Source organism: Emydura macquarii, unplaced genomic scaffold, assembly GCF_026122565.2.
Source record: "Emydura macquarii macquarii isolate MOO-44397 ecotype Brisbane River unplaced genomic scaffold, CSIRO-AGI_Emac_v2 contig_2422, whole genome shotgun sequence".
Classification (NCBI taxonomy): Eukaryota; Metazoa; Chordata; order Testudines; family Chelidae; genus Emydura; species Emydura macquarii.
Window position 1 is genome coordinate 43289195 of NW_027132559.1, and position 12873 is coordinate 43302067.

General features: G+C 36.7%; 1 protein-coding gene across 1 annotated transcript in view; it reads left to right on the plus strand.

Moving 5' to 3' along the window:
* MYO3A (myosin IIIA) overlaps positions 1-12873 on the plus strand; it is a 175805-nt gene that overhangs the window by 48390 nt on the left and 114542 nt on the right. Inside the window, exons 4-5 of the mRNA XM_067562387.1 lie at positions 560-664; positions 2390-2489. Of these exons, the coding sequence (XP_067418488.1) occupies positions 560-664; positions 2390-2489 (205 nt within the window). The remainder of the gene's footprint in view (positions 1-559; positions 665-2389; positions 2490-12873) is intronic.

Below are 12873 nucleotides of genomic sequence, written 5' to 3' on the forward strand. Positions count from 1 at the left end.
CCCCTGACACACTGCTTCTCAGGCTATACCAGCACCTGGGGAGGTAGATGTACATGGCAGCAACAACAGCAGCAGATTTCTCTGCACAGGGAAAATTCTCCACTGGCTTTCTCCAGCTGTCTTAAGTCTATTTTGCACTGTGTATGTGGTGCCAGTGAATTTAAGGAGATACGAAAATCCAAATCATAATTAGCCGTAGCACTGGTACACTTGCATTTGATGAGCATTAGGAGCTATCAAAATGCCTCCTCAAAATATCTGTTTAAAAGCATGACAGTAATTTTAGCTTCAGAAGAAAGTTGACATCTATATTAAAAAAAAATCAGAGATAAGATGTTATACATGTATTTGTAGAAGGAGTGGAGACAGATGCAGAAAGAGGGAACGACATTGGGTATAAAATGTAAAAAAAATTGTTTGAGTAGATATGAGCACTAAAAAAATTAATTGCTAGGTTATCTTAGTAGGATCTTGTGTAGGTATGAAAATGGAATCTACTGAAAACTAAATAATTTCCCTCCTCTTAATTTCCACATTAACGCAATTTGATCTTTTATAGCTATGCAATGGAGGATCTGTGACTGATCTGGTGAAAGGATTTTTGAAGAGAGGTGAAAGGATGGATGAACTTGTAATTGCTTATATTTTACATGAAGCTCTTATGGTAAGATAAAAATAGTCAATGAATGGCCAATCCAACTGATAGTTTATTCAAAGAGAATCTCAGGCTATGTCTACACTGCCCCACAGTTTGGACTGCAGGGGTGCAGATAAGAATGTGCAAAAAATTACAGCTCTGTGCTGTGCTGTAATTCCCCTGTGTGGAAGCTGTGGGTGCAAACATAAAGGTTCCTACTTCACATTAATGTAATCCTGTCTGAAGAGGGCTATGTTAACATGATCTAGGAACCTTTGAGTTTGTACCCACAGCATGTGCATGGGGGGTGTTACACTACAGCCTATTATTCATATCCCTGTAGCACAAACTGTGGGGCAATGAAGATAAATCCTTCATTTTTTTTCAACAAATGAAGATCTATTCCATTTTAAAAGCATGATGTTTCTTCCTTTATCATACGATTGCTTAAGGAAATAAGAATAAGGTTTAGTTTTTTTAATAAAACCATCAGTATCAAAAGCATGAATGTTTATTTCAGGCATTGATTACTTCTCCTTAGCTGCATTAGATAAATATAGCTTAGCATCTAAATTGTTTTTCTTTTGGAGACAACTGCAGCGTACGACTAATCAGGGATTTTTTGATGAAGTTTTCATTGGAAAATGCTGATTTGTTGAAAATGAATCTCTTTATGGGGAAGGGTTGGTTTGCACAAATTTTTTTTACTCAAAAAAAAAAAAAAAAAAAAAAAAAAAAAAACAAAAAAAAAACGGGAGAAAAATATTTTGAAATTGTCAAAACATTTTTGTTTCAACATTTTCTAAATGAAGAAATTGGGATTTCTGGTTTGAAATGACTTTTTTTATTTTGAAATTTAACCTAATTATAATAACAATATATATTTAAAAATAGTTTAAATTAAAACCAAACATTTCAAAATTATCAGAACAAAATGTTTTCATTTTTTTTTTTTTTTTTTTTTTTTTTTTTTTTTTGTTCAGGTCAGATTTTCCAAAATTTTCTAGATTAACTTTTCCCCCCAGTTTGGGACAGGGAATTTTTTTTTGATATGTCAAAAATGGTCATGGGATGGGAAAGCCATTTATCACCTGATTCTAATATAACATTCCAAATATTGTTCTGTTTTTCATGTTATGGTACAGCATCCATTTTGTAACAAAATAATTTACAATGAATTGAAATCTCTCTCAAAATAAAAATAAATGTGGCTAATCAAGATAAAATGTCTTTTTTATCCTTGCTGTTTAATTAGAGTTTGAGTTTCTGCACTGGAATTATTATCAGTGCTTAGAACTTTTCTTTGACTTTCTGTCTTAATGGTGCAATATATAATCAAGATTAATAATGCTTCTCTACTTCTGTCATCATACAACTTGTGTCTACCAAGAAAGTTACTAAAAAGTCCATTTATCCCACATAGTTGGTTGACAGTTGACTCAGTGTTCTTTGAATAAGAATAGCATTTCCAGGGGTTTTGTACCAAAAATGCTAGTAGCAGTATAAATCAAAATCAAAATACACTGTTTTTGTTAGTGCCCATCTATTAGAAAATGAAAGGATAGTTCACTCTTGAACTTGGCTGCTGTTCTCATTTTGAAACTAAGTTTAGAAAGACTGAGAATTGAAATTATTCTATGTATTAACTTTGCTGATATTTTTGTGCTATGCTTTTTCTATCTGCAAATGAAATACTCATTAAAAAAAACAACTACCAGTAGAATGTTAATGGATTTATAACTTACTTTTTAGGGACTTCAGCATTTACATGAAAACAAAACCATCCACCGTGATGTAAAGGGAAATAATATTCTATTGACCACTGAAGGAGGAGTTAAACTTGTGGATTTTGGTATGTTATTTTTTTTTTACAGACAAAGTTGTAACTCTAAAACATGGGGCGGAGAGGGAGGGAAGGTGTAAAAGTTAACAGTTAAGTACAGCTGACTTGTGTTAATGTTTTAATTTAGATCTGGACTATTTTGTTTTAAAAAAATCAATGTAGATGGTTAGAATTAGATAATATAATGGAAAACAAATTATTAATGGATACAGAATATCCCCAACTATGGTCTTGGCAACTATTTTACTGTCAGTGTTTAGATAATCTGTCTAAGCATTAGGAGTTAATCTAGTGCTCATGGACCCCAGGTGCCTTGTTGACAGGTGGGGCAAAGCCAGTTACTATGATTTAGATTGTAGTTTGTATGTAGGGTCTGGAATGACCTCATGCTAGTTCAAAGAAGTAAGGACCTGGGACACACAACTTTTAATGCTGTATGTTGTAGGACCATAAAACTATAGGATATTGTAGAGAATGAGGGAGTTTCTTCCAGAGACTCTAGCCCAATGAATTTAGCCATTGATTTCAATGGAACTGGATCAAGCCCTGAAAGATATTCTCCCATTCTTAAGAAAAGGTTAACCTTTCATTTGAACAGATTGGAGAATTAGATTTATGGTAGTCAACATTTGTCCTTCTTCTAGTGAATGAAGTCTATCAATGTAGTGAATGAGAGAGTTCTGTGTATTTTTTCATCAATAACTGTGCACCTCATCTTACTTGTGTGATATTATCCTGCCTGATTGTGCAGAATTAAATGAAAGGCAGCCCGTAAGGGGGAAACACACAAGAAATGAAATAATGGCAAAGTTAAGGAACTATCATATAATACAGGAAATAATATTGAAACCTATTCATGGGGGATACTCCAGCCTTGCACCCCTTCAGCTGGCAAAGTTTAGTCATCACAAGACATACCTAGGACCAAAGGGTATACTAACACCTTACAGACGCTAGCCTAGGGAGGAGTGGGGGTGATCTCAGCACACTGACAGACAGAGAGAGGCTGAAACTGCAGCAAGGCAGTCTACTTTACCCATCCCGATAATGGAGATGGTGTGGGGGAAGATTCCCAAAAGCTTGTAAGGAAAGATTAGGTAAGCTTAGGTAAGACCCATGCATGTGGGCCTTTTATTATTTCTACCCTTTGCACTGTGTGCTTGTACATTTAGGTGAATGAATAAATATTTTTTTGTTTGAAGAAGCTGTTTTGAGTTGCATTAATCAGCTGATCTCACAGGCTCCTGGAGTAAAACGGTCAACAGGTACCAAACTCAGTTGTATTAACATGGTTGGCAAATGCGCGGGGTGGGGGGAAAAGGATGTAGCCCAGAGATCCAGTCTGACTGGTAGAACCATGTGGTTTGACCCAGACAGGGGAGAAGGTAGCCAAACCTGAACCCAAAGAAGTGCACTAGAGGGGAACTAAAAGGGATATAAAGCTCAGCTTGCCCTGTAACCAGAACAATCAGCCATACCGCAAAGATCTGTCATGAGTAAGTTTACTCACTATTCTTTCTTTTTTCCTTTTAATAAAAATGAATGTTTGCAAAGCTTGTTACTATAAACAGTTCTAACGGGTTAGCAGGATCATAGTGCTCAATTCTCTAAATACAGCATGCAATTACAGTATAATACAACAACCATTTGTAAATACCTTTATTTAATTAAATATATGGAAAGTATTAATCTTCTTATGATAAAGGACTATAAAAGGACTGGTATGGAGAAAGTAAATAAGGAAGTGTGTTGTTTACTCCTCATAACACATGAACAAGGGGGTCAGCAAATGAAATTAATAGGCAGCAGGTTTAAAATAAACGAAAGAAGTATTTCTTCACACAATGCACAGTCAACCTGTGGAACTCCTTGTTAGGGGATGTTGTGAAGGCCAAGACTATACTGGTGTTCAAAAATGTTTATGGGGGATAGATCCAGTAATGGCTATTAGTCAGGATAAGCAGGGATTGTTATTCACCAGAGGCTGGAAATGGCCGACGGGATGGAATACTTGATGATTACCTGTTCTATGCATTCCCTTTGAAGCACCTGGCACAGGCTACTGTCGAAAGACAGGATACTGGGCTAGATGGACCATTGGTCTGACCCAATATGGCTGTTCTTATGTTCTTTTCCCATCTCTACCCCTTTCATTTTTTTTAATGAGACAAGTGCATTTTGTTCACAACAATTATCTTAAATTATTCCTGGGATTTCAACAACCAACCATCAGTGAATTGTCTCCCTGCCAGTGGACTATATTAAAGCAATTCAGATTATTTAACAAAAATTATTGCCACTATTAGCTTTAAAAATTATTCCAAAACTGCATTCACGTACAAAGTCTCTTTTCATGACGAGATAAGCAAACCTTCAGTCTCTGTCCGTCCCACATGATCTGCACTGATCTTATTAGTGATCTCTGTAGTCTGAAAGCTTAATGTAAGGCAAAATCAATAGTTTCACCCACAGCTCCTTAACGTATGGTATCTAAACTAATGGACTAGTTTTTCTGAGGTGCTAAAGTCAGTTGGAGCTATGGAGGATTAGTGCCTCTGAAAATCAAGTCACTTTATGTAGTCATCTAAATATGGGTTGTGGTGAGGACCTTTAGTTCTTTCACTCCCAATTGTCACAATCTATTACAAAGGGTGGAGTTTGCAGTAATCTCAAAACATTGTGGGAAAAACTGTGAGAAGAAAGAATGCAAGGAATCTTCCTACCCTTTGTTAGGCCTGTGTAAAAGCCTGTCACAATTGCAGTCCTTGTGCTCTAGGGAACATAGGAACTGTACACTCTGCCAGGGAATGGAAGGGTGGGGAGAAGGTGGATCCAGGATTCTGTTACCTCTCTGCATCAGCCTGCTAATTGATGCAGCCAGAGGAGAGGGGAGCAAATGGCTCTTTCCTGAAACACCCGATTGGTAGGGAGAGATTGTGAACAAGCTCTCCATGAGCTTCCCATAGGGTTCTTTGTCTGGCTGTTCTGTAAACACAGAGAAAACCAGTGACTGAGAGATGTGCCTGTGAAAGACATTATGGAACATAATACCAGAGAAGAGCACATTATCATTCTGTATTACTTCTATGATTATATAATAGCCTAAGTTACACTTTCTTCAAGTTGGAACATAGTTGTTTTTAAAATAGCTCTCTGTGTTAGTAGGCGTCACAAACAATAACTGCTAAACGTTAACAAGTTAATTGGCCTTTGAGAGCAGAAGTGGATTTTCTTTCCTTTGTGCCTTTTGTACTCCTGAAATTTGTAGTATGTAATGCTGTGCTGTCACCCTGAATTTGTTCTTCTTTGAGCATTAGTGCTGCCTTTTGAGAAGCATCATTTATTCAGATATATATTGTACACAAATTGCATATGCATATTGTATCACGGGTACTTATCCAGCACCCATTATTCTAATATCTGACCACTTCACAGTCTATAACGTATTTACCCTAGCAACATCCCTGTGAGATAGGGACATACTGTTAACCTAGTTTTACAAATGGGAGACTCAAGCACAGCCAGACTAAGTGAGTCGGCCAAGGTTGCACAGGGAGGCTACGAAAGAGTAGAGGATTGAAGCTGGCTTTCCTGAGATCCAAGCTAGCACCCTAATCACTAGACGAACCTTCCTCTTTTTCTATGGTTATGAATAGGTATATCTTATGAGATGAGTATGTTTTCTAGTGAGTATATGAGGGATATCCAGCTAATCAGACTATTAGACTGTGTGAACTTTTCTAAAATTTGTTAAATATGTTTTTCTTAATTTTGCTTAACATCGCTTATAACAATACAAGTTCATATGTACATAATCTCAGAATGTTATTACAACAACATGCATAAAGGGATTTTCTAAAGTGATGAGATGCCAAACTCTCCTTGAAACCTGTCAGTCCCAGTAGGTGCCCATCTACATCTTTATGTGCCTAAATACCTTTAAAAATCTGTCTCTTTGTCATCAGAATCTGTCTGGAACAACTGACAATACATTGTCACACCTCATTTGCAATAAAAATCCATACATTCATCCACATGGTATAATTTCACTTACAGCCTGGTTTGTGGAGCATCTCCTGACACTGGCAAGCATTTATTTATGTGAATAGTGCTACTGGATTCAATACATTTTTGTGAAAATAAGATTGTTTCATCAATGTGCTAAGGGTTGGACAATTAGGCTGTTAATGTGAATTTAACAAGGGCACAAGAACCTTCTCAGGGTTGCCAAAATCTGCTGCTTATGGACTAGACATTTCTTTGTCTGAGCTGCTGTTTCCCTGGCAATGTCAAGAAAAACAAACTGTACATCCATGAAAAAATATGTAGCATTCCATTGTCTAGCAAGGTGTATTAATCAACCTTATTTTTCATTTATTTGTTATAACTTTGTTCCTTACTGAAGGTCATGCCTCTATTTGCCTCCTTACTGAAGGTCATAGGAGCATGACCTTCAGTAAGGAGGCAAATTTGCCATAATGTGTAATTAGACTATGGAACTCACTGCCACAGAAAGTTATTGGTGCCAAGAGATAAGAAAGATTCAGAAAGAGACTGAACATTTATATAGAGCATCCAGTTATCATAATTAGCTATAAAAATATTGGAAGAGATATTAAACCTCATGCTTCAGGGTTAAAGCCAATCTCTAATTATTAGAGACCAGGATGAGATCTATTGTTGGGGGCAAATTATCCCACATTGCTCTATCCTGCTGTTCTTGCATCTTCCTCTGAAGTAGCTGATACTGGACTAGATGTATCTCAGGTCTAATACATGGTGGCAATTTCTGTATTCCTAAACCTGTCAATTCTTTCAACCCAAGTATCAAAAATATCCAATCACTGTAGTCTCTAGATATGCCTGAGGACACATAATCACACAGTGGAAGTTCTGTAAACCTCTGCTGCAGACGAACTGGGTTCCAAATGGAAGATATGGAGAGAAGGCAATACAGTGCATTTCCATAGAAAATAGGTGGATGGAAACTTAAAACTCAGATCTGAATCTAATATATTATAAAGAAAGGTTTACCTCAGAGCAGTGGGAAATGGGTAACACTGACCAGTGGCTAATACGGTTATGATTTGCAACGCTATTTCAGGAACATGCATTGCAATGTAAATGGCACATGTTAATTGTGAAGGTAAAACATTTGTCTTAATTTTGTACATTGCATTTAAAAAAAAAGGTATTTTTCAGCTGAGATTTTTTTTTAAAAGCAATTCCAAAGTATTAAAAACTTTATAGTTAAAAGTTACATGAGAATGTCATCTGGGCTTCCATTCAGAATGACAATAGAATAATATGCTGTGTTTGATTTTGAATATAGGAAGCAGAGAGGTTTATGATGACTGCACATTAGCATGACTAAACCAGAGACTTTATCTGACTGTGACTCATCAGTGAGAAATTGAGGGGAGATTCTTGAAATTGGCTTTCCTTTGATTAATACTTGAACCTTTCTTCCTAGTAGAATTAGAAGTTGCAGATATACTTAGCTCAACTCTAATCTTATAAATGTGGTAAGATAGTGATTTTTTTGAAAAAAAGTTCATTCTGTTCGTCAAATGACTAAAGCCATCAAAAGTAAAGAGTCATGCTAATGTAAACTCTGTTGACATTCCAAAATAGTCTGTCTTATTTTTAATTGTAAATTAATTGTCTTGCAACCTACCTCTTACTAATCTGGTAAAAATGTCTTTTTATATAGAATGTTGTGTGAGAGAATATCTTTCTTTGGTAATGCATTGTTAGATTTAATCACTTTTTACCATGGATGAGATTGTGAAGACATTTTAGGTATTACTAAATTAACATATATATATTGACAGGACTGGCATTTTTTGTTTGCAGGCAGGGTACATAGTAATTCCTTTGATATTGTTCGTAACTCATTGACACTACACTGCTTCTTCCATTAAAGGTTTGCAGTTTTATTAACATTTTTAACAGAAGTAGTATTCTATTAGCATAGTTGTACAAAAGTTAGGGATGTATGGATGTGCTAGTTGTCATACTTTGTTGGGTGATATTCACACCAATTTTGGATCCAGAAATACAGGCCAAATTTTAAAAACAGAGTGCTTAAAATTAATCCATATTTAGGCACCTAAAAGGAGTAGTCTGGTTTTCAATATATTGATCACCCACCAGTCACCTTATAATAAGACCAGAATCATAAGATTGGACTAAACACTTCAGCCTGTCCCTCTCCTAATAATAATTAACTTCAATAAGGGGAAATACACAAAAATGAGGAGGCTAGTTAAATAGAAATGAAATGAATGAAATGCCTGCAAGCTGCATGGAAACATTTTTTAAAACACCGTAACAGAGGAGCAAAGTAAATGAAAATCCCAAATTAAAAACAAAAAACAGCACGAGGAGCAAAAAATGCCACCAGGCCTAACAGAGTAAAAGAGGCAGTTAGAGACAAAAATTCATCCTTTTAAAAAATGAATGTCAAATCCTACTGAGAAAAATAGGAAGCAGCATAAACTCTGACAAGCCAAGTGTTAAAGTATAATTAGGCAGGCCAAAAAGAATTTGAAGAGCAATGAGCAAAAGATACAAAATTTAACAGCAAAAATATTTTTAAGTATATAAGAAGCAGGAAGCCTGCCAAACAACCAGTGAGGCCACCGGACAATCTAGGTGTTAAAAGAGCACTCAAGGGCTTTTCAGAGAAGCTAAATTAATTATTTGCATCAGTCTTCACTGCAGAGGATGTAAGAGAGACTTCCACACCTAAGCCATCTTTTTAGGTGACAAATCTAAAAAATGTCCCAGATTGAGGTGGCAGTAGAGTGGGTTTTGAAACAAATTGACAAATAAACAGTAGTAAATCACCAGGACCAGATGGTATTCACCCAAGAGTTCTGAAGGAACGCAAATATGAAATTGCAGAATTACTTACGGTGGCATGTAAAATATCATTTAAATCAGCCTCTGTACCAGGTGACTAGTCGGTATCTGCAATAAAGCCAATTTTTAAAAAAAGACTCCAAAGGTGATCCTGGCAAGTACAGGCCAGTAAGCCTAACTTCAGTACCAGGCAAATTGGTTGAAACTATAGTAAACAACAGAATTATAAGACACATAGATTAACACAATATGTTGGGGAAGAGTCAACATGAGGTTTGTAAAGGGAAATCATGCCTCACCACTCTACTGGAATTATTGGAGGGTGTCAACAAGCATGTGGACAAAGATTATCCAGTGGATATAGTATACTCGAATGTTCAGAAAGCCTTTGACAAAGTCCCTCAGCAAAGGTTTTTAAACAAAGTCAGTAGTTATGGTATAAGAGGGGAGGTCCTCTCATGGGTCAATAACAGGTTAAAAGATAGGAAACAAAGGGTAGGAATAAACAGTCAGCTTTCACAGTGCAGAGAGGTAAATAATGGGGTTCCCATTACAGATTCCCATCTGTCCTGGGACCACTGCTGTTCATCATACTCATAAATGATCTGGAAAAAGGGGTAAACAGGGAGATGGCAAAGTTTACAGACAATACAAAATTATTCAAGATAGATAGGTCCAAAGCTCACTGTGAAGAGATACGAAGGGAACTCACAAAACTAGGTGATTGGGTAACAAAATGGCAAATGAAATTCAATGCTGATAAATGCAAGCTAGTACACATTGGAAAACATATTCCCAACTATACATAAAAAATGATGGGGTCTAAGTTAGCTCAAGAAAGATCTTGGAGCAGATCATGGATAATTCTCTGAAAACATCTATTCAATGTGCACTGGCAGTCAAATAATCTAACGATGTTAGGAACCATTAGGAAAGGGATAGACAATAAGGCAGAAAATAGCAGAATGCCACTGTATAAATCCATGGTATGATCACACTTTGAATATTGTGTGCAGTTCTAGTTACCATCTTTAAAAAAAGATATAGTAGAATTGGAAAAAGTAGGAGGAAGAGCAACAAAAATTATTAGTGCTAAGGAACACCTTTCATATGAGGAGAGATTAAAAAGACTGGTGGTGTTCTCCTTAGAAAAAAGATGACTAAGGGGATATGATAGAGGTCTATAAAATCATGAATGGTGTGGAGAAAGTGAATAGAGAAGTGTTTACCCCTTCACATAACACAAGAACCAGGAGTCACCCAATGAAGTTAATAGGCAGCAAATTTAAAACAATCGTAAGGAAGTATGTCTTCACACACTGCACAGTCAACCTCTGGAACTCATTGCCAGGGGATATTGTGAAGGCCAAAAGTGTAACTGAGTTCAGAAAAGAATTAGATAATTCATGGAGGATAAATCCATCAGTGGCTATTAGCCAAGATGGTCAGGGATGCAACCCTTTTCTACAGGTATTTCTAAACCTCTGACTACCAGAAGCTGGGATTGGATGAGAGCAGTGGTGTTGGAATAGTTTTTATAGTGGGGGTGCTGAGAGCCATAGAACAAAACTGTAAATGCTTTAGATGATGGAAACCACTTCAAGCCAGGGGTTGCTGCCTCATGCTGAGCATTCCTAGTTCCAGCACCCATGGATGACAGGGGATGGATCTCTTGATAATTGCCCTGTTCTTTTCATTCCACCTCAATCATTTGGCCCTGGCCACAGAAGATGGGGTACTGAGCTTGATGGACCCATGGTCTGAACCAGTATGGCCATTCTTATGTTCTTAATAAGGCCAATCCTGAAGTAATTTTTCAGTCCTTAGATAAATCTCCATTTGCCTCAGTGAGGGTTTCAGTTTCAGGATCCAAGTCACTTTGGGAAAAGGCAATCTGATCATTGATATGTTGTTTCTGATTTTCATGTCTCATTGACACTGAAAATCTAGCCAAAAATGACCTTCAGAAGTTTTCCAAACAGTAATAGAAAAGGTATTATTCTGAAGCCATTTTACCCTATTGCATTCTCAAATGTTATTGTCCTACTGCAAACTCAGTCTGAATCATTCTGCAAAATGCAATCATTAATTAAAATGATTTTATTTTAAAGTATTCAAAAATAAAAAGAATTATCCCTTTGCCCTCAGCTTATTTTTAGCAATGAGTCATAGTGAGACTTAGTATTTGCTTTAGTCATTCTAGCATGCATCCATAATAAAGTTGTCTGCTTCGCTGGCTAAGATCAAGAACAGGGTATAATTGTGTTGTCATTTCTCCATGCTAGATAACATGACATTCACATGTTACTTTTAAATGACATTTAATATAGAGGTTCTGACAGAAGCCGATAAAAGCAAACTTCAAAGTTAAAGCTTCCTCAGTTAAGAGCTTGTCAGACTCTTTGAACATGATCCACGTAAAAATATCTGAATTTTATGTAGACCAGCATCAGAGTTATTTCCTAGTCCATTCACCTTGCCCTTTGAACAACCTTTTCCTACTAATGCACATTTAGATGTCATTGGGTACCATAAATATTCCATAATGCACAGGGCAGTGATCTAATGTCATATACTGTAAATTGTTAGATGAAATAGGCTGCAAAGTAGCTGGATGTGGCCAGCGAAGAATTCCCCAACATGGGGAAGCTCAGGCACCTGAGCATAGAGTGATCTTTGTCAGTTTCTGTGCCATTCATCCATTCAGCCCTGGAGCAGTGGACATGTGAGGGCAGGGACAGCAGCTGGACAGAGCATGCTACATGCTAGCTATGCTCACCAGCATATGATCCTTTAGGGATCCTAGCCAGCAAGTGTAAAGTAGAGCAGCCCCCATGGGTTAGATTGGTTTCATTTAGATTCACATCTGTTTTTAGCCCAAAGGATTTTCATAAAGGATTTGAATAATTTTACTTTTCTTGGCTTATGTAAAAACAATTTGCTGCTTATTAAAACAGAATTACAAAGAGCCATCTAAAATGTCCCTGTCACCTGCAGTACTCTGAGGTAAATTAACACAAGAACTATGCAGCAGAAGCATGAGGATGCCCCTTTTATAAATGCTTTTCAAATGTGTAAGGACTTGTTTTGCTTGGTTTGGGATTTTTTTGTTTCTCCTTACCAGGGTGCTTTTTACAGTTCTAGAATTATTTTCATGATGGCAGATCTTCCTGTATCTTCATTTTGGCCAATACGTTTTATGTGACATGTCTTGATATTTTTCAGTGACATCCATCAAAGCCCCATAGTTCCTAGACTCATCCTTTTTAAATACTAACCTTTCGTTTTGGAGTGATCAGGAGTCATGGAGCCCTCATAGGACCCTCCAGCTTTCTGTTTAGGATTTTTACTCTGGAAAGCAAGTTCTTCCTGAAAGGGCTTTGTAACTCTGGTTTGCGTATGTCCCATCATTGTTGCTGCTTCTGACAGTCTGTTCCACACATTAATTCATGTTTGTGTAATGAGATTTTTTTAAAACCCTTTGAGGCTGGGTCCTTTCTCAGCTCTTGATTTTCAGCTGATTACA